At 38.3% G+C, this 22,715-nt stretch overlaps 3 protein-coding genes and 1 long non-coding RNA gene across 4 annotated transcripts in view; all 4 read left to right on the top strand.

Annotated features, from left to right (window-relative positions):
- The window catches only part of LOC308406851, a 107,762-nt gene extending 85,766 nt beyond the window's left edge, over positions 1-21,996 (top strand). Inside the window, exon 4 of the long non-coding RNA XR_013973596.1 lies at positions 21,777-21,996. This is a non-coding gene — a long non-coding RNA (uncharacterized lncRNA). The remainder of the gene's footprint in view (positions 1-21,776) is intronic.
- LOC308406844 (deoxynucleoside triphosphate triphosphohydrolase SAMHD1-like) lies at positions 158-21,785 on the top strand. The gene is made up of 17 exons (XM_080898108.1): positions 158-270; positions 2,304-2,356; positions 2,477-2,516; positions 2,887-3,047; positions 3,211-3,326; positions 3,545-3,618; positions 4,021-4,167; positions 4,253-4,353; positions 15,585-15,693; positions 15,781-15,872; positions 15,969-16,084; positions 16,698-16,831; positions 19,823-19,852; positions 19,938-20,003; positions 20,133-20,237; positions 20,330-20,458; positions 20,641-21,785. Exons 3-17 carry the CDS (start codon positions 2,481-2,483, stop codon positions 20,662-20,664), a joined length of 1,440 nt encoding a protein of 479 aa, XP_080754234.1. The 5' UTR covers positions 158-270; positions 2,304-2,356; positions 2,477-2,480; the 3' UTR covers positions 20,665-21,785.
- Positions 4,420-12,212, top strand: LOC308406578 (uncharacterized protein; the record flags this gene model as incomplete). Its single annotated transcript, XM_080897659.1, has 3 exons — positions 4,420-4,701; positions 9,768-10,719; positions 12,208-12,212. The coding sequence occupies exons 1-3, from the start codon at positions 4,603-4,605 to the stop codon at positions 12,210-12,212; spliced, it is 1,056 nt and encodes a 351-aa protein (XP_080753785.1). The 5' UTR covers positions 4,420-4,602.
- LOC308406846 (uncharacterized protein) lies at positions 5,332-14,457 on the top strand. Its single transcript, XM_080898110.1, has 5 exons — positions 5,332-5,651; positions 6,099-6,147; positions 12,208-12,363; positions 12,565-12,657; positions 13,609-14,457. The coding sequence occupies exons 3-5, from the start codon at positions 12,292-12,294 to the stop codon at positions 13,921-13,923; spliced, it is 480 nt and encodes a 159-aa protein (XP_080754236.1). The 5' UTR covers positions 5,332-5,651; positions 6,099-6,147; positions 12,208-12,291; the 3' UTR covers positions 13,924-14,457.
- Positions 21,997-22,715: the final 719 nt, after the last annotated feature.

Genomic DNA, 22,715 nt, shown 5'->3' with positions numbered 1-22,715 from the left:
TGTCAGTATTTCCAAACGAGCTGTTGAACGGGGCTTCGTGTGATCTGCGTTTTGGCGAAGCAATTCGACATATTCACGGGGCTTTATCACAGCATCAGTAGTACTGTAGTTAGTGTAATGACACCCGATTACAGACTACAGCAAAACAAAGCCAAAAAAAAAAAAAAAGATCACGTGAACGTTTCCACATTGAAAGGAAAAAAATCTTCGTCGTCACTCGGGAGATCTCGGAGTGCTTTACTACTATTGTTTAGTTCATAAGCCGATTTGGTAAGTCGAACTTTGTTTCATATTTTCTCTCAAGGTGTTTATTCATCTCGTATACCTGTTTTTTTTTTTTGTTTTTTTTAAACTCTCATTAAGCTTTGGGTTTATGTCCAGGCTCAGTGGGCTTTATAAAATAACATTTTCTTGTATTTTAAGTGATTTCATGTTTGTATGAAAGCTTTACTCACAGGAGTGTTCCCAGATTAATTTATCAAACCTCCGAATCGTGCAAAGTTGTTTTTATTAATAGTTTTGTATATTCGACTGAATCCATGTCATACTGTTGCAGTGCTTAACACATTTATTAGACCAGCTGTCAACAATAAAGCAAAAATATTGTTTTTAAATCTGTGAAAAACTTGTTTAAGACTCTAAGTCAAAGTGAATTCATGTTTTTATACCCATATTTTGGCCTGCACACTGGACCAGTCTGAGAATTCAGAAATTAATCAGACATAAAATTCAATCACGAAAACGATTTTTTAAAATAAAGCTAATAAATTAACTTCTTTAATATTTGTTTCTACTTTTTTTGTCAAATTTGAATGTGAAAATCTTTGGATAACAAAAATAATTGTATTGTATGATTGAAAGTATCATTTTAATTAAGGGGCTTATGCTTGCCAGTAGATGAAATACGTACAGGACACTTTGCAGTGAATGAGTTTCTACCAAATCTAAAAATGTCCACACAGCGTCAGTGAATAGAACTGAACTGAGATGTCCGTTTAAAGTAAAAGAAGGCAAAGCATCATCCTGTTTCCTTGTAAACGTGCAGCTCAAGACCAAATTAGGCTGCAGAATTGTTAGCACGGTGGCACGGTGGTTAGCACTGTTGCCGCACAGCAAGAAGGTCCTGAGTTCAATTCCAACATCAGGCCGGGGTCTTGTTTGCGTGGGTTCCCTCCGGGTACTCCGACTTCCTCCCACCGTCCAAAGACATGTAGCTTGTGGGGATAGGTTAATTGGATAATCCAAATTGTCACTAGGCGTGAATGTGAGTGCGAATGGTTGTCTGTCCCTGTGTGTTGGCCCTGCGACAGACTGGCAACCTGTCCAGGGTGTACCCTGCCTCTCGCCCTATGACAGCTGAGATAGGCTCCCGCGACCCTGTAAAGGATAAGCGGAAGTGAATGGATGGATGGATGGCATTGTCCCCTGTAGTGATAGCACTAATCTAATGTATTTGGAAAAAAATCATAATATCAGAAGATTTAACATCTCTTTTTTCTAATTCATAAAGAAGTTAATAGTTGTGTGTCTCTGTCATGGTTAGTCTATATCAATACAAAAACATCAATGCAAAAAAGTCTACTTAGACATCAAAACATGAAAAAAAAGGTTTGCCTGGGCCATGAAATGCCACCAATGGACTGCTGAATAATGGAAGGTGTTATGGACTGATGAATCAAAATGTGAAATCTTTGGTTCATAATGCAGGATTTTTGCACACTGTTGATTAGGTAAAACGTTGGTTCCTTACTTTGTGGCATCAAATGTCAAACATTAAGGAGGAAGCATGGTTTGGGTGTTTTTCTTGGATACAGGTGACTTTTACAGAGTGAGAGACATCCTGAACCAAAATGGCTACCATAGCATTCTGCAGTGGCCTCTGGTATGCACCTAGTTGGTCAGGGGTTCATCCTACAGCAAGATAATGACCCAAAACACGAGTCCAGGCTATTACAGATCTATCTTAGGAAAAAAGAACAAGAAGGCAAGCTTGACAACATGGAGTGGCCAGCACAGTCCCCAGACTTAAACCACATCAAGCTGGTTTGGAATGAGCTGGACGGAAGAGTGGAAGCAAAGCAACCCAGAAGAGCCACACATTTATGCAACAGTTAGGAAGACATTTCTGAAGAATATTTGGCTTCTGATGTAGAAAGAAGGGCACAAACACATTCAACTGTTATATCTGTTAAAGGCAGCTACTTTGATGAGTCAGAAGATTAGAAAATGTTTGTTTATAAATAGATTCTATGATTTATTTTTTAACTTAAAAAGTTGTTTATTTGTTCTGTGCTTTAATTCAGAGAACAATGAGAAACTGAAGTGTCAGAGTTTCAATAAAAAACTGGAAGAACTGGTAAGTTCTCATACTTGACCAGTATTGAAAAATTACAATTACATTCATTGACTGTTTCCTTTTATATCCAGAATGCATGTTGTGCAAAACTGTAATCTTTGGTCATTTAAACATTTACAGCACTATGGAGAAGCACTTGAACATCAAAGATTTAAACAAGGTGATGTAACATGAAAGTATCTTCTATAATATGGTCTTTGGTGTGTGGTCTAACTTACTGTTGTGATTAGCACTTCATAAAAATGTGAATTCATAATATATGTGTATCATGTGTATATTTGTCTATGTAAGATATCATTTGATGATCTTTTTAGGGAAATACAATCTTTATATTTAACTCACCTTAGACATAATGTCAGTAGGCTGGCCAGCTGCCAGTGCTTTGGTCAAAGGCAAGGTGACAGAAAATTTGACCTAGCATGAGGCACAGTGTTTACTCACCAAGAGGTGAGTGCTGAACGAAAATCTGAGACCAAGTCCTCCAAAACCCTCCAAGTTTGTCTATTTTTTGTTCATTTCTCTTCACACAGGTGTTTAATGATCCCATCCATGGCCACATCGAGTTACATCCACTACTTGTCAAGATCATAGACACACCTCAGTTTCAGAGACTACGAAACATAAAGCAGCTTGGGGGCGGTTATTTCGTTTTTCCAGGAGCATCGCACAACCGCTTTGAACACTCAATAGGGTATGTCCACTTGTTTACAGATACACTAGTAATGCTTTTCTTTCAGTGCTGCATGATGAAGTGTGTGTGTGTGTGTGTGTGTGTGTGTGTGTGTGTGTGTGTGTGTGTGTGTGTGTGTGTGTGTGTGTGTGTGTGTGTGTGTGTGTTTTTTTTGGTGATACAGGGTGGGGCACTTAGCAGGAGAACTTGCAAAAACTCTGAAGCTGAAACAGCCAGAACTCGACATCAGTGAACGAGACGTCCTTTGTGTGCAAATTGCAGGTCTCTGTCATGACCTGGGTAAGTGCTGCACGTCTTTCACTCTAATAGCATCAAGTTTATAATACTAGCCAGTGTAAAATAAAACATGCTTGGTAAAATGAAAAAGGCAAATGGTCAGTGTGTGTGTGTGTGTGTGTGTGTGTGTGTGTGTGTGTGTGTGTGTGTGTGTGTGTGAGAACTATAACAGGAGGCTTTAATTATTATTTTATTTTTTTTACATTTGTTTCTCCATGAAGGACATGGACCTTTTTCCCATCTTTTTGATGGAATGTTCAACCCCGAAGCAGACCCAGAACATAAAGACTGGAAGGTACGTGAAAAAAATTTTTTTTCTCTACTGTGAGACGCGACATAATGGCCACCCACAAAAATCAAATATATTTGAAAACACTGTCAGATGCCATCTTGAGGAAATAAAGTACACATGGCACTAAATGATAGAAACAACACAGTGTTAACAATTATCAGCACAAACAAACAAACATCATTTTCTGCTAGAAGAAGCCATACCACTGTTATGTCCACGCTCATCATGTCTGACTCATAAAAGTTGAGAACCTCTGGTTAAAACTGGAATACTGACACTAATTACCTCTATTAAGAGATGGTCATGTGCTCAAATTTGATTCTGTATGTTGTATCTGATCATTTTAAACTTTCAACCATTTGAATTCTGTTCTTAATATAAACAATAATAATGTATCTCTTGCAGCATGAGGATGCCTCTTTAGAGATGTTTGATCATCTGGTGGTGGCGAATAGTCTGGCACAAGAGATGGAGCGTTATGGACTGATACTCCCACCTGACCTGACATTTATCAAGGAGATGATTAAACCTCTAAAGATTGATGACGCTGAGGTACTGGCCAGTTACTGTCTGAATATTATGAAACCATTCGTTATCATCGCTGTCACGAACGTCAATTCTGGTGTCGTCTCCACAGTGGCCGTATGAAGGTCGAGATGAGAATAAATCCTTCCTCTACGAAATTGTGTCAAACAAGCAAAATGGGATTGATGTGGACAAATTCGACTACTTTGCCAGGTGGGACTTGTGTTGATGACAAACTCAGTATTTCTACACTCAAAAAAGTCAACTAAGGCAGTTGTTTGATTAATTCAATAGACATTTGTCTATTTAACATGAACATATTGAGTTTAGGTTTTTAAATCATTATCAGTTGTTGGTTTAACATAAAATAACAAAAAGTTTAATGAACTAGATTTGCATTCTTCAGTTCAATTAAATGTAATTATTTTAAATCAACAACTCTAAAACCGATGCCTAGTGCGCATGCTCAAACTTCCCAGACGTGAAGAGGCGGGAACGCGGACAAAGTTATATCTGTTCAGTGAACTGCCGTTTCTCTCTGCGGAATCTTCCACAATACAGGTAAGTGATAAATAACTGAAAATATCTTAGTCAAACGAAGTTGTTCCGTCCGTTAATTGTTTAACAATGTTTTTAATTCCAAATGTGTAAGTTGTCATTAGACAGCGGGAGTGGAGCAAATACTGTGAAAATCGGGTATTAGACGGTGCCAATCGGTACTGTCTAATACCTGATTTCTAATCCGCTCCGGCTATATTTATATTATTATTATTAGCATTTCCACTTAATTGCTTTTTTTTTTGTTACCCGTTTTTGCAGTTTTATAGTGTTTTTAGCGGTTATTGATATGTTTAGTTCAATATTTAACACGTTTGTAATTCACTTTCAAAGTAAACGAAGTTAGCTAAAGCTAGGTAAAAGTTCAACGGTTGTCTCATTGAACTTTTACCTAGCTCTGTTAGCATTCACTTTGGTTTTAAATGACGGTTTAGAAGACATGGTCTTTCTTCACTTTTTTTTATTATTTGCATTTCTTCTTTCTTTCTCTCTCCTTTTTTTAAGCATTCGGCCTCTCGCGGTAATGCAAGTTAAACTAGCGCGGGAGTTGCTAAATATTAGCTGTGTCCAAATTCAGGGGCTGCATCCTTCGAATTGACTTGAATACTAGTGCATGGGAAAAAGAGCATGAACACGAGGTCAAAGGAAAAGGCAATGGCGGATAGTTATGAAAATTGCCTGTCGAACCTTTACCGCAACTACCAGCATCTTTATTGCATAGTGTGAAACACTGCTATTACATTTGGCAACAGATTGGATATTTATCTGTGAATTTTATATTGCAAGAGGTATTTATATGTATTTGTATTTTTTTTATACATTTCCAACAAAGTTAAAAAAAAAATCCACTGTGGAATTTTTATAAAATAATTGTATGTTTTCTTTACCATAGTAACACCACAAAGAAAGCTGCCCCCTTTTTCTGATTGTTTGTGCCTCCTCTTTAATACATGGTAAGTTTTTACCATCATACATTTTTTATGATACTTTTATGATTTAATCAAAGTAAATGGTAAATGGCCTGTATTTATATAGCGCTTTACTAGTCCCTAAGGACCCCAAAGCGCTTTACATATCCAGTCATCCACCCATTCACACACTGGTGATGGCAAGCTACATTGTAGCCACAGCCACCCTGGGGCGCACTGACAGAGGCGAGGCTGCCGGACACTGGCGCCACCGGGCCCTCTGACCACCACCAGTAGGCAACGGGTGAAGTGTCTTGCCCAAGGACACAACGACCGAGACTGTCCGAGCCGGGGCTAGAACCGGCAACCTTCCGATTACAAGGCGAACTCCCAACTCTTGAGCCACAATCGCCCCACAGCCACAATCGCCCCAGTGAAAAAAAAGGTGACAATAAAACCATCCTTAAAACTGCTTCTCTTTTTTTCTTTCAGTGACTTGTATGTGGCAGTGCAAGCGTTGTTCCATCAGGGAGAGTAGTAGGTACAAATTATTGAAACACTGTAGATTACATCACCATTATGGACCCAGCCAGCGTTATCTTTGTATATATGTAAATTGTCCATGCACATTTAAGACTTGGTGTGGACTAAAAACACATGTTTACAGATGTCATTCTTCTCATTTTAAACAGACAGCTGTTAGTTCAGTCACTTTTAGGTGTGAGTTATGTGACTGCGGTGACCTTACCACAGAGAGAGATTATTTTAGACATATTGGATCACATTTACGAAATAGTGAGACAGTAACTTGTGTATTTTCAGGCTGCTCTTTCAAGACAAATATCTTTGGTACATTTTATTCACACAAAAAGAGGAAGCATCATTCAGATTCACTTAAAGATTTCAAGGTAGGTTTAGTGGTGTGTTTTGACCTAGCACAACATTCTGATGACCCTGAAGGTGTAGGTGCTAGTTGCTCTGATTTTTTAGATCCTGAAGTTGGAACTGAGTTTGTGTCAGGAAGTAATCATTCCACTGAAAATTTGACAGATCTTGTTGAACAGAAAATAGCTGGGATATTGTTAAAATTGGAACATATATTTCAAATTCCAGCTACAGCAGTAGATGGCTTGGTGGAGGAGTTGAGTTTTTTGTTAAGTTCTGCTTGTACTTCAATCACAAAACGAACTGTTGAAGAGGTATTCAAGAGCCATAACCTTCATATTGGTCAGGCTGTTGTTGAGGAGCTTGCCAATACAGTGTGCATTTCTAACCCTGTATCAAAAATTTTAGCTAAGTGTGGTCCTCTTGGAACTTCATTTAAAAGAAAACAATACTATAAGCATAACTTTAGGGTCGTAGAGCCTGTTGAGTACATTTTATCTGTTGATCAACGAAAGTCATTTCAGTACATTCCTTTATTAAAGTTATTGCAAGAATTATTGAGTCATAATCACATACTTGATAGAGTGATTGAGCAACATATAGGACAAGAAAAAAGTGAGGATTTGGCTAATGGTCTGAGTGTTTACAGGTCTTTCCGAGATGGCAAGCACTTTAGAACCAATAGTTTTTTAGCTGTTGACGTGTTGAGAATCTCCATTACACTTTACATTGATGATTTTGAGGTTTGCAATCCTCTTGGAACCTCACGCAAAAAACACAAGCTTTGTGGTATTTATTGGGTCTTGGATAATTTGCCTCCAGGCTCTCATTCAGCACTCTCCTCCATTTACCTAGCTGTTCTTTGTAAAAGTGATGATTTAAAGACATTTGGGTTTGAAAAGGTGTTGGAACCCCTGTTAAAAGATCTTGTGATCTTGGAACAACACGGTGTGTTTATTGCTCAGTTAAATGAGTTCGTTAAAGGCACTGTAAATTGTGTAATAGCTGATAACCTAGCTGCTCACGGGCTTGCAGGTTTTGTTGAAAATTTTTCTGGGGAACACATATGTAGATTCTGTGTCGCAAAGAAAACTGAAATTCAGTTTTTGACTGCAGACGTTTTTGAGTGTAGAACACGTGAACTCCATTTGGCTCACTTAAAATCTGCATTGGAAACCTCAAGCTTGTGTTGTGGGGTTAAACGTGACTGTGTTTTGACTAAAAGTCTCTCTCATTTTGATGTTATTTCAGGCTTTCCCCCGGATATAGTACATGATTTTTTTGAGGGCATTATACCTGTAAAACTAGCGGAATGCTTGGCTGTTTTGATCTCCAAAAAGTATTTCACCTTAGAAAAACTTAACAGTTCAATCCAAAGTTTTGACTACAAATGGGGTGATAAGACAAATCGTCCTCACGTCATACCACATACCTACTCAAGGAAAAAACATATAGGGGGGAATGCACACGAAAATTGGGCTCTGCTTCGCTTGTTGCCTTTTATTATTGGTCCCCTTGTTCCTGAAGATGAACAGGCCTGGCATGTTCTTTTGGATCTCAAGGATATAGTGGAACTTGTTGTTGCCCCTATCCACTGTGATGAGTCAATATCATATCTTGAGTTCAAAATCAGAGAGCATCGGCAGAGATACAAAGAACTTTTTCCAAACAGCCGTATTCTTCCTAAACACCATTTTGTAGAGCACTATCCTGTCATGATACGTCTCTTTGGACCTCTCGTTCATAAGTGGACAATGAGGTTTGAGGCCAAGCATAGTTTTTTTTAAACAGGTTGCTCGCCACACCAACTGTTTTAAAAACATACCTCTCACACTTGCCAGGAAACACCAGCTTGTCATTGCTCACCATTTGCATATGTCTGATGAGAAAAAACAGTTGGTGGTAACTAATGTTTCATCAGTGCCTATTGATGTGCTCCAAAGTGACATTGCAGCTGCTTTTAACCAAAGGCTTCCAGATGAAACTGATGTTCACATTGCGAAGAATGTGTCATACAATGGTATGAACTACAGCAAAGGAATGATTGTTATCCATGGAGAGTCATTTGGTCTGCCTGAGTTTGCTGAAATTTTGCAGCTCTGTGTTTTGGAAGGGAAGTTGCATTTTTTGGTGAGAAAGATATCTGCTTGGTATAGGGAGCACTTTAGAGCTTTTGAACTGAGCACGTCACATGTGAGGGAGGTGGCTGTCATTGCACATGAGGAACTGGTTGATGACTATCCCTTAGCTGCCTACTCTGTTGGAGGACTGCATCTGGTTACTCTAAAGAGATCTGTGAGTTTTCTTGGAAAACAAAATTAATACTTGTAAGTATTTTTTATTATTTTTCTTACCCTATAGCATTTGTGAAATTGTCATGCTTTTGATTTGGTCTGTTAGCTGTTGAAAATAAAACTATTTTAAAATGAATTGTTTATGTATGCATTAGAAAACTAAGATTTTTATTTCAAAACACAACAAATCAAAACTAAAGATTTGTTGAAAATTACATTTTCTGAGTGAAACCTGTTATGATTTGGTTGATTAAAGTGTTACAGAATTTCTAATTCCACCATATTGTTTTCACTGTGAACTGATTTTCATAAACACAAGATGGTCTCCAGCAAATAATTCCTTCCCTACAACTTAGTTTGAGCCACCCAAATTTTACCAAATGGTTTGTGCCCTTACCTCACCTTGTCACCAGACTTAAGACAGGTCCATATAATTATGAAAGTATATAATGTTTACACATAGCATGCATCGTCTCTCATTTGTACTTTACTGCAGGATGATGATATTAAGGATAGCCAGAATATATAATGGATGGACGGATGATGATGATATTCCTGTTGTTTCCAAAAATCTGCTTTTAAAGTACAGTGAATTTTTCAATATATTAAGTAGAGGATAATATATATTATATATTAATATATTAAGTAGAGGATGCCAGCGTCTGTCATCCTCTACAGTATTGCAGCAGCATCATCATAACTTCTTTTGCTGTGGTTTTTTTTTTTTGTTTTTAGTTAGAATTAAAGTATTCATTCTACTGCTTATGTCTCTGGGCTGACGTAGCCTCAGAAAGCTCTTTTTACATTCTAGTCTAAACAGATAAGAGAAATTGTGTTTTAACCTTTAATGTATTTCTTCTTTGTTTTCACAACAAAAAATTGTATTTTTAAAGTTGCACAGAAGTGCACAAGGGTCCCTAATTGTTGCTTGTTGATATGCCAAACGGTGACTTTTTCTAAAAGAATTGCTGATATTTTTCAGATCTTCAAAATGACGTCACCCCTAAGACTGCGGATAATCCTGGGTGAAGATGATGCCAGGAAGTTGATTCTTCCTGCAGGGACACCGGTCTCAATTGAAGATTTGTGCCACACAGTAAAGACAAGTTTTGGATTACAGCAAGATATTCGACTTCAATATCAAGATGAGGACTTTGGAAATGAGTTCATGAATATGTCAGATGTCTCAGAAGTAAAGGACAAAGGCACCCTTAAGGTGATATTTTTGCAAAGCCCACAGGAGGAAGATGCAAGAACTTCTCAAAGCCAAGCAACAGAGTCTGTATCCATCTCCTCTGCTGACACAGATGATACAGAGCCTATTTCATCTTCAGGTTCTTCACCATCCTCAAGGCACTGGGTTTGGCCAAGTGTCTTCACTGTACCTCAATTTAGCTATGAGGCAGAATTTGAACTCGAGAAGGCCAATACTGCCTGCGCCAATGGGGGAACTCTATTGAACCCTTCACCTAAACTGAAATCCCAAATTCTGGAACGACTGGCTGAAGAAATATACAAATTCAAAGCCTACCCAACAGACAATGATCTGACTGACGTTGCAGAAGCTCTTGTGAAAAAGCATCCTTGCCTTAGAGAGCAGGGGTCTTTCAATGGCTGTTATGGGTGGAAGATTAGCCTAAAATATAAAATGGCTAACCTCCGCACCAAACTGAGAGGCCTTGGATGTACAGAGGTGACCATAAACTCCATCAAAAACAAGTCTGGTGACAACCGTCAGGCAGCCTTCAATGTGAAGAAACCCAAAAGAGCTGAAGTTAACTATTGTCCACAGCATCCAAAAGGAGAGACATCAGAAAGTCTGGAACAGGAGAGAGTTGCAATTCTTTCTGAGTTGACTAAAAGAAATAATGACTCTGTTGTGAGTGTGAAAATGGAGAAGACTTTCTCATACAGAAGGCAAGAAGTTCTTCAGGGTCAGCCGATGGTTGCAGACTTCAAAAGCAGATGGCCAGCTCTGTTCACTGCGAGAGAGGCAAGTGTGGTTAAAATGCATTTGGATGTTGCATGTAATTTATGTTTTGTAGTCCAAAACTAAAAGTACTACCTGTTGTTGGTTCCTGTATCACTGAAAATAGTAATGTGAAAAAGTAAGTACCGTTTAATTTAGTAGGTTTTATGTATCAGGACATAAGAATGATCCGGATCCTTCCTCGTCATAAAATGTTGTAAATACAGCCTCAGATGGCATTCTGTTAACACTTAAACCAAAACCTCTACTGTTATACAGGTACTCTGGTCTGCTTTTTCACAGGTCTACATTGAAGAGACATTTGTGCATTTGTTTTTTAAGCCTCTTTTAGAAGACGCAATGTAGCGGCATATCAGAGTAATATTCCCGCAATGGTGTGTCTTCTAAATGTGCCACTATGCCTTGGCAAAACAAGATATTGCTGCATTCTGTGCCTGCAAGCTTCATTCTGATATACCTCAATTTTTCTTCAATGCTGAACTTCTGAATGAAGTCTTTGCGCTACAGAGGGAGGTCTTCTGATGACATATGGAATGTGTGCTGGCCTCGGCTGACCAGGACATTCTCAGCTTTACCCACAAACGTTTATCAACCAGTGATTATTTTATTTTATTTGTTTTTTTACCCAGAAGGGATCAGTCTAATTGAGTGCTATGACTTTTCCTGGGTTCAGTGAATGCAACAGAGGCATGACTGTATGACCAATCAGACAGGCGTTGTGCTAAAACGGAGAATCCTCCACACTTTATTGTCAGACAGCTGGAGTTTAATCTAAGCTACCATTATTTAGAGTGGTCCCGAAAGAAAAGAGGGACTATTCTCCGTCATGTTTTAAAGCAGGTGCTGCGTCCGTCTGCCTCTTGCCTTCCTTACTGCAGCTCCTCGCCACAGACAGCTCATTGCACATTTTCTCCAGCTCGTAACTAACGGGTTAATTTGAGCAGCAGCATAAATTTCGAAAACACGCTCGATGGTTAAACATATGCGCAGCAGTATCGCAAACATGTGGATCGCATTCCTCTGAGGGTTTCTTAATATCTGTATTTATTGAAGTTTTTAAACCTAAAGTGATTTTAATTTAGTGCGTCATATTAGAAATGATTATAGGTTATTGCTTGAATGTTTATAGACCTGTTTACCGGTCTCTTCCGTCTGACGCTGTATACGCAACCCTGCACGTCACAGCCCGGGCGCTGCCCCTAGACCCCTCTTTATCCCGTCATGGCTTAATCTTTTGTGAAAAGCATCTGATGGCAGCATATTGCAGCCACAGCTAAGATCTTATAATTGACCAAAAGCTTCTCAGAAGCCGTCATCAATGACAGTACTGATGTCTGCATGGTCTTCTAAAGGCAGCTTTAGTCAGCTTGGATGTGAAGTGAGTGAAATATACAGTTGAGTTTTTAATCAATGTATTTGTTCTCTATTGCAGATTGACAAGGAGTTTCTGCGAATCACCACAAAGCCTCTGCTATCTACTTTCTTTGCCGAGCTTGACCAATATGCACCACGCTTAATGGAAATCTTTCTGAGCAAAGGAGGGACACCTGGAAAGAAAATAAGAGGTCTCATGCTTGCCATCTCCAAGGTTTGTATTAGGATTGAGTAGACTTTGTCATAGGCAGCAAAAATAACTTTTATTTGGAGGTGAAGTTTGTCAATTTTGTTTCGGCTTAACAAATGATACATGCCCGGTTCTAACCTAAAGAATAATTATGCAAGTTAACTGATTACCCTAGCTTTAAGAAAAACAGCCTGGTTTTGGCTCATATTATCTCCTCCTCTCCAGCATGACAACATCCATACCAGACGAGCATGCATCTTGAAGTCCTTGTGCATCTACCTAAACGAAGACTATGAGAAGTTACTAAAGGAGTACTTGGTGAGTCATTGTGACAGCATGTTGACTGTAACATTCTCATACAAATTGTGACGTTGCCTCAAATGCAAATCGTTAAAATTAAAATTTTGAGATTAGCAACAAGACACCTGGTATTGGGGAAAGGATGTCTTGAATACCAAACAGTATTAAGCTCTGCATTAAAGAATTTCTGAAATTTGGTATTGGAAGGAAAGAAATTTATGCATACCGTAGTTAAACTTGATACACAAACATACAATGTATTTTAACATGCATCAAGACAACATTGCTTTTGAATCTGTACTTGGATTAAAATAAGTCCTGTTGTTTTTTCATTGCTATGGTCATCAGTATTTGTAAATAGAAATGTCTATGAACTTTGAGCTGTTTAGTACTAACACTTCTATACCTGTTTTATTTTAGCAGCTGAATTAGCCTTTTCTCAAGTCCTGTCCCCCTAAGTTACTCTTGCTACGTCCGACAAACAAATGGTTTCCTCTGTGCACCAACGGGTACCCAAATGTGTAAGCAGACATGCTTCATAATGTTCGGTACATTTACCTGGGAGTGGGGCCATCCACACTGTTTAATCCATTCACGTTGTTTTTGACTTTGTGAATGGAAAGAACACAACTCCTCCAGACACAATCTCTCGGCGTATCGGTGGGCACACCGCTTCTCCATCTTGCTTGAGGTTAATGTTTGTCAGACACAGTAACGGTTGCTATAATGTGTAATTGGACAATGGCCCTTTCGGGGGAGGGGCTGGTAAGAGGTAAATTATGCCACCTCTTTTGACATGAGAGGTGTATTTTATCATTTATGTATTGGAGTAATTATTAACAACTGCTTTAGTGGTGTGTAATTTTCTGTTTATTACTTTGACTACTTGGATTTTATGAACAGCATAGAAACAGTTGTTTAAACAATCTCTTAAATTTTACTTTGTTGTCTTATATTTTTGTCACGTAGGATACGGACAGTGAGGCAAAAAGCTGCATGGAGCAAACTGTGATGGGGGTGTACGTCATCCAGAAGGAGGGTGCTGAACCTGAAGATGACCCAGAGGACATTGGTGTCCTGATTGAGGGTGTGGAGGCTCTCACTGATTTGGGTAACATTGCACAAGCATGTGCTCTGTTGTTTGGACTCATATACTGTTTGAACCTGAGCTACCCACCAGAACTTAAATGCACCTTTGAAGTCCTCCAGAAGATACTTTTAAATCTTGATGGACAAAAGCTCTCTTCAAAGGCACAGTTTCTGAAAAACAAGCTTATGGAGTGAGAGCACTTGAAAATGACTGATGGGTCTTGAATGGTTCATTGGTGCAATGGTGATTTCCAATATATAATGTTAATATTTGAGTTGTTTATATTTCTTTCTTTCATTTAAATTTTTTGGATTCTCTCTGTTGGGCAATTCACCTTTTATACAGCACTGCAGATGATTTTTGTTTGTCCTTATATAGATGGCTCAAAATGGATCAGAAGTACTGTTCTGTTAATTATTTTTCATTTAATTCTGAGTTTGTAGTATAGGTACTAATTCACACATACCATAATGCTGTCATGTGTTGAATGAAGATATCATTGGAGTGCTTTAGTGCCCCCCTCTGTTTTTGTTTTTTTTCTCTCTCCTCTGTAGAACAAAGTCAACATTTTACAGAAACTGCATTGAGGGGTTTTCCCAAAGAAATGTTCATTGTTTTTAGCTGCACTGTTACTATGTTGTGTTTATGTGTCAAGGGCCTGTAAAGTTTAAGACCACTGCCACCTGTTAAGTTCACTGTATTATTGTGTCCATTTTGCTTGCTAGCATGTTTTAAGACACAGCAAAACTATATTGCTAGCTGCGGAGGACTGCAACCAAAATTAAAAAATAAATACAGAAATATAAAAATTGGTCAAACTAATAATTATTACAATGAGATAAACCAAACAAATATAGATTTTCATTTCAAGTAATTAATTACATTTGAAAAAAAAATTGTCATCTGTCATTTAATTTGATGTTAAGCCTTCTGTTTCTATTTTAGTTTTACTTCCTAAATTTTTTTTTAATCCTTATTTTTTTTTTTTTTTTTTTTTGCCTATGGATTCTTTTGTTGTTGTATTGCTCCCAAATTATTTCTATTTTTTTTTTCCAAATTCACACAATAGTAATTCTATTTTGTTACATGTTTTAACTTGCCAAGTGGGAGATGTATTTTTATCTTTTAGTTTAATTTTTTAAAATACAGTTTATATATTGAGCAAATTTTGCATCTGTTTTTAGTTGTGGAAGCTTTGGTTCCAACATATTATCTATGTAAATAAGTATCCTAATGTTTTACCTTTTGAAGTGTCATAATGCTTGCAGGTGTACAAAAATGGTAAGCTTTTATATTGTCCACTAAATCCAGTTAATAAAGTTAATGTTATCATAATCTGATTGTGACTTTTTTTGTAAAGTAGTGGGTTTCTAAATGTGTAACAAATGTAAACAAATCTAATTGAAATAATTCGATTGAAATGAGTGAAATCATCAACCCCATATTGGTTTATTAAGCAAGACTTGCAGTAATTGCCTTGATTAACAAAGTAGTTGTTGAAACAACAAGATTTAATTGTGTTTTCCTAAACTTTTTAACTTGTGTAGAATGAATTAAAACAAATTTCACTCTACATACTTAAATAAATCACTTCAAATCAATATAAGTATACTATGTTGATCCAACGTAATCTGATTACATTAAACTACCAAATGCTAAATGTGTTGGTTTGACATGATCGAAAATGGTTTATTGTACTTGGTTAAATTGTGTGCAAAAAGGGTGCCATGATTAAATTGTGTTCATCCAACAACAGATTTTTTTGAGTGTATCTACAGCAAGTCTTAAAGGTGTTTTGGAGGGTTTACCATAATAAATGTAATTAAATTGATGTAATTCCTCACTCGTATCTCAGGGACTGCCACCACCTGGGCATCCGGAACAACTTTGACCATCAACGCTTCATCATGTTTGCCAGGGTGTGTGATGTGAATGGGAGGAAGCACATTTGCTCTAGAGACAAGGTGTGGATCCCTGCTTTTTATCAGTTTTTAATGAGTAATTCATTATCTGATTGGCTGTGACTAAACTATAGGCGATGGTCTCAACAGGAAGTGGCAAACCTGTATGACATGTTCCACACAAGGAACTCTCTCCACAGAAGAGCCTACCAGCACAGAGTAACCAAGAGTGTAGAAATTATGTAAGTACCAACTGTGTAATTCTATTGTAAGACAACATTTATTTCATCTACAGAGTTCCCATAAAGTCATATACTGGGTCTTTTTTTTTTATCCAGGATCAAAGACGCCCTCTTGAAAGCAGATCAGTACATCCTGACTAAAGGTTCAGGAGGGACAACGTTCTGTCTCTCCAAAGCTAAAACTGACATGGAAGCCTACACAAAGCTGACAGGTAGTGGAAAACATGCTCTACATATTTCATTTTATATTTCATATATTTTATATACCGTATTTATATATTATTTTATATATTTCATATATATTTTATATATATTTCATTTTCTATTCAGAAACTATTAAAGAAGGTGGCTAATATGTATGTAAATGAATTAACAACATCTGTTTAAAATACCAATGATTATTTTCATGTTGGTTTGAAATTGAAAAAAAAAATCTCACTCTGCTGTTACTGCAGTTTATTGCAACTTACTGCAACTTCTGCATTTGTGGGGGTTTTTTTTCACACTTTGGAGATGCACAGCATGGAAAAAAAAACTGTTGACTGGCGTGACTATTACAGGATTTGCCATGATGTCAGGTTGATTCTTCAGTATGACGGATACGTCTCTACTAGTTTATAGTAAACTGTAAATTTATTTATTTAATACTGCAGTATTACTAATGCTTTGCTTGCTTTATCGCTTGCTTATTTTGTTTTGTTTATTAATGTTAATCAATTTTTTGTGTGTCTTTCTTTATATGACATTACTGATGAACTTGTGAATGTTTCTTTGGTTTACTTGAATTGACCTGATCTTAACTTTATTTGTCTGTTTACTCTGCAGATCAAATGATTGAAAGAATACTCCACCCTTGTTCTTGTTCAAATGAATTCACTCCCTCTCCTCTGGAGGAAGCAAGGATGATTCTGCAGAGGATCATGTCTCGAGACCTGTACCAGTTTATGGGTGAAACCAAGGTGTGCAATCAGGGATGGACTGGGACAAAAACTTGGCCCAGGCTTTTTTGGCCCACCTACCTCTGCATATCACCTTTAAAAACTATTTATCTTGCTTTGCTGTCATTTGGTATCATTCTTTTCAGCACAACCTCATATTTCTGAATTTACAGTTAGTTTTTCATTTTGACACAATTACCATAATTGATCTAAAATCAGACAAAAAACATAAGATCCGAGTAGAAAAGGTTATATTTTTTACTGTAACAACCACAAACATGTTTAACAGATCATAACTTGAAATGTAAATATAAATTGTAAATTTATAAACAAACGACAGTTATTGCAAATAGTTATTTGCAACTATTTGCAGCCATGGGATTCTTTTATGGCCATTTCAAACTATTTACAGAACAATCTGGTGTTCTGCATCAAATAAGATGCCATACAAATTATTTGTGCCACTCCAAAAAATATTTTTTGTCCACTATAAGACAGAAGACATCATCTCAAACCTGATACCTGCTGGCCTGACTGCACGAGGTGTATCACTCATCCCATTTTCCACCTAGAGACAACATTTACACTGTAATCTGTCTCTGGTGACTTTTTAGCTGCAACTGTGACATTCACCAGTCGCCTCATTGTTCTGACACACACACAAAAAAACTAGCAACTACACACTAACTACACACTCCAAACACATTAAATGTCACAAATCTCACATCTCAAAACTCTCACTCTCTCTCGCTCCCGTCACTCTAAAAAAATTACCCTTCTTCCTAAACAACAAATGCCCCATGTTGCCATATGATTTTTTGATTGGTTGACATGGTACATTTTTCCACCAATAGGAAAGGGGTGTTTTTTTATTTTATATTTGTTTGGTCATAAGCAGAGAGTGCTTGCTAGCGCTGTCCTTAGATGTAAATTTGACAATAGCATTCAGGAAAAAAAAATGCGAACATTTTTTATCATGGCTCTGGTTTTACGTGTTCTTGTCAACACAATTTAAAAATTGGTATATAGTCTGAATACCTCACTTTAAACACAAAAATGGACACTGAGGCTTGTCTTGGGTTCACATGACATCTTGTTGCTATGTCATCTTAAATTGGTCATGTTACCATGGTTTACTAGTTTTCTTTCTCAGCCAATCAGCAGCACTTGTGCAATTGTTTCGCCCCCATCGCTCCAGGTAAGCTGTAGACAGCTTCAACTGTCTGTGTGTTTACAAATAGTAATGTGTCCGTGCAGCATTTTCTTTTTAGTAACGGTAACAGCATTCTAACAGTAGAAATAGTAATGAGTTAGATTACTAGTTACTGAAAAATGCTGTTATTCTCATCACTGCTCTTCTCTTCCCCACCTCTTCACAGCTGGGGCAGCAGCTAACATGGTGGTTAGTTTGACACATTTTGCTGCATCTGTTAGTTTATTTTTATTGTTTTCAGGTGTGGACCAAAACAACTGCACCAAGACCCTGTGGCCCCATCAGATGATCTCATGACTCATTGAGTGACACCACTGACCAGTCAGTTGGTGGCATGAGGTCTGACCACATCACATTTTAGTACCTGCTCAGATCGCTTTGAACTCTGACTGAGCAGGCGCTGTTTTAGTACCTGGTACAAGGTACTATGACCTAATAGAAAACCCTGAAAACTGTGGCGAGTAGATCCAATTAGGTACTAATAAAAAGGGGCTTTTGGAGAAGGTTCGTTTATGGTATGAACATAATTCAAACTCGATCCCAACAGACTACCAGGTGTACATTGAGAGTTTGAACTAAAAAGCTTCTGTAAGATTTACATTAGAAAAAAGGCAGGAAATTACTGTAGATGTGTAAAGGCCTGTACAGGCTAGTATCTAGCCGTAAAATAAATGGAAATTGTCCTCCGGGAACTGCCTGCATACTCCCACCACATCAGGACTGATATTGTCATGCACCAGGAGGAATCCAGGACCCAATGCACCAGCATAGGGCCTGTAAGCGTGGGACTTCAACCCAAGATCTGTTGCATAACCTGTAGAGGTTTGTGTGTCTCTCCATGGATATGGCTCCCCAGACCATCACTTATAAAACCTCAAACTGGTCATGCTAAACAATGTTACAGGCAGCATCACATTTTCCATGGCTTCTCCAGACCCTTTCACAGCTGTCCAATGTGAGCCTTTCTTATGTGTTCAGCTCTCATCTGTGAAAAGTGCAGAGTTCCAGTGGTAGACTTGTCATTTCTGGTATTTAATGGCAAATGCGTGGTGCAAAAGAGCAGATACTGCTCTGGACAGGACCTTCTATGGCGCTTTCCTGCTCTCCTAGAGTTACTGCTGTTAATGCCCTGGATTCTCCTCCATTCTCTTGAGACTGTACTGGGAGACACAGAAGAACATCTGGCAGTGGCTTGTATTAATGTGCCATTCTGGAAGATTTGGACAGCCTCTGTAGGGAACATGTATTGCATCAGTCTTCCAGTAGTGACACTGACCCTTGCCAAAAGCAAAACTAGCCAAAAGCAGTGAGCCAGCCTGACGCAGGGCTTATGCAGGGAGACAGACAACCATACCCACCTGCGGGCAATTTAGATTCCCCACTTAACCTAACCCCACTACTTACATGTCATTGGACTGTGGGAGGAAGCTGGAGTACCTGGAGAAAACCTCCAAAAGAACATTAAACTCCACACAGAAAGGTCCTGGCCAGATGCGAAGTTGAACTCAGGACCTTCTTGGTGTGAGGGAACAGTGCTAATCACCACGCCACTGTACTGCCCGATGTTCTCAATATTTGAGACAGAGTTAAACTGAATTCATCGTAGCTGATCTTGATACCATTTTGAAACCATTTAAATCCTAAGTGAGTCATTCATAGTCACCTACATAATAGCTTATTAGCTCAGTTTAACCTGCATTTTATTTTATTGCTGTAAAAAATAAAGTTGATTACAATATTTGTGGTGTGTGAGTGCGCTAAAAAAGAGAGATGATGTGACTCTTCTCTCCCTTTCTCAGCTCAAGAAAGAAGACCAAGAGGAAATAAAAGTAAGAGTGAAAAGTGATCATAAAAAGAGATCAGCAAAACAATGATAACACAATGACAGCACATGTTCTTTCCTCCATCTGTCAGAAGATGAAGGACAGCTTGGAAAATGAACTGGTTAAAGTCATTCCAAAAGACAACTTTGAAATTATAGTGAGTTTTTATTCTAATTATACTCAGTAATTAATTCTTAAAATCTTGGCTTTTGTTTTGTTTTTTTAGCTAAATTGTGTTGCCAACCTCGACTGAGTCATAATGTACATGTGAACACTGCTCGTTTAGGTTGTCACTTTGGACTATGGGATGAAAAACAAGGACCCCATCAATACCACATATTTCTACACTAAGGCTAACCCTACTGAAGCATTCAAGATTTCCAGAGAACAGGTCAGAACTACTGCATGTCTTTGCATGAGCTGTGTGTTCTTTCTGTAGATGTCTCTGTAAAACAGCTTTTATGTTACTGTCCTTGTTGTCAGGTGTCCAAGCTTCTCCCAGTGTGCTTTGCTGAGAAGATCCTCAGAGTTTACTGTAAGAACTCAGCGAGTCTGAGAGATGCTAAGTTCTGCTTTCAAAGCTGGTGTCACGAAAATGACTTTCTAACTGAGGTAACACTTTGTTCTGTTTGATGGCAGTGGGAGGCATTACCATGTTACAAGCAATATGATGAGAACATAAAGAAGAAAGCTGCAGTTAAACCTGCATATCCTGTCAGAGCCTCGAGTTAGCATTACACTTTTGACCTTTTGGTTGTACTAATGAACTTGTCTGTGTCCTTTTATATATACAGGATCGAGACAGAGCAACTCCATGAAATGAAGATGGGAAACACTGAGAAATTAGGTTTTTTGTGTTACTGCTAGGGATGGGTACCGGTGTCCGGTGCCATGATGGCACCGGTTCTGACATAAACGGTAGTAACCAGACCGAAAAGCAGCGCACATTTCGGTGCTTTATTTCGGTGCTTTTTTTTTCCTGAGCTGTGATACACTTCTAGCCAATCATTTTACGTTTCCCAGGATAGTAGGCGGGGCCAGGTACGTACGTTCAGTTAGAGCAGAGCTACAGATTAAAAATGTCCAAGGCGAAGCGGTCAAAAGTCTGGTTGTACTTCACAGCAAAATATGCAAACTCAGCAGCCTGCAACAAGTGCTTTAAGCTGATACTGTGATACTGTCAAAGGAGGTAACACCTCGAAACTGATGAAACACCTGGCGACGCATAGCGGGTTTTTTTAAAAGCCGAGAAATGCGCCGTATTTGATAGCTTGCTGCGAGACCTCACACTGTGCACGTTGGGTGGGTTGCCAGTTATCGGACCCGGAGCAACATCCCCCAAAAACCCGAAGAATAGAGTCCTGGCCCCTAGCCCTGCCAGTGTAGCAGAAATGATGAGGATATTGATGGCAGCAGCCGTTCTTCTCTGCGTGAGTAGCTAAATGTTGTTCGTGTGTAATTTACGTTGAGTAGGCTAACCACGTTATTACATTAATGCATGTAAGGTGAACTAGCAAACATCATCATAGCTACATGCGGCTGTCTTCTTGTTTGATGGCAGATACTCCCTTCACCCTGGACAAAAAGGCTAAAATGACCAAAGAAAAAGTGGGAAACAGCTGAACATGAGAGGTTTTTGGACAAAGTTTGTGTTTTTTTTCCATTGTTTAAGCACTGCTTCCAGCCAAGAGTGATACCATATATGCCCCATAGCTGCAGAAAAGGCTAACATTGTTATCTTTTTACAAAAAACAAACAAAACAGCTGAACATGGGAGGTTTTTGGACAAAGTTTGTGTTCTCCATTCTTTAAGCACCGGTTCGAGCACCGTTTAAGCACCGGCACCGTTTCAAAAGTACCGATTTGGAACCGGTATCGGATAAAACCTAAACGATACCCATCCCTAGTTACTGCAGAGATTTAAAAACAGGTAAATCGACAAACTAAAGTAGTTTGATGATTAAACTATTTATCACACATTTTCACTATAATCAGACTATATAGCTCAACTTGCCTCAATGGTTTGGATAAAGGCTACTGCTATGATTTGAAAAATCATTATTTATTATATAACAGGTCTCTACATGACAATTTACCAAAGGATAACATAATCTTTCTGCTTTTTCCTCTTTGGATTTGTTTACTGTTGGTTTCTGGTCCATTCAAAATAAAGTTACTTTTCTCTTTGTTGTGTGTTATTTTAAAGTAACGGCTTTTGGAACATAAGAGGGAACTATTATAAAGATACTATATTCTTAAAAATCGCATAGATTTCACTATGCTACTCATCCCTGCTGGTTAGTGTTGGAAAAAAGCATCTAGAATGCAAAACCTAATGGAGCCGGGTAGCACGAGCTCTCATTATGAAACTGACTTAACAGAAATTTATAGCAATTTACATTGTATGTGATTTTTCAGTGGTCCATAGTGGTGCTCTTGGAGGAGTGGAGTTTAGGTAATAATTACTATTGTTCAGAGAGATCAAGTCCATTTGCTGTTAGCCCTTTTGCCACAGCTGAGGTTTAGAGACACCAGAAACCTTTGTAAACTTTGTAGGAAATGAAAGATTACAAGAACTGTGTTGAAGAGAGGCTGGACAGTGTCACAGGACAGCCACAAAAGCTTTTGGCACACTTTAGATGGTTGTGCTCCAACTTACGAGCAAACCAGGTGCACTGCAGTCACAAAGTTGAGAAGAATCTTTATAACACATATATCAGACCACATGTGTTTTGTAACATGTTTTTGTTGTAAAATTTCAATATTCCTGTGATCTGTGGCTGATGTGCACTTACAAGCTCTTGGCCAGAGCTAGTGAATGCCAGGTGCTGGATCAGTAAAGTGTGTGGTGCTGATATTATATGGAAAA

The sequence above is a fragment of the Rhamphochromis sp. 'chilingali' genome (assembly GCF_963969265.1).
Source record: "Rhamphochromis sp. 'chilingali' genome assembly, chromosome: 12".
Lineage (NCBI taxonomy): Eukaryota > Metazoa > Chordata > Actinopteri > Cichliformes > Cichlidae > Rhamphochromis > Rhamphochromis sp. 'chilingali'.
This window is presented reverse-complemented; position numbering and strand designations above follow the sequence as displayed.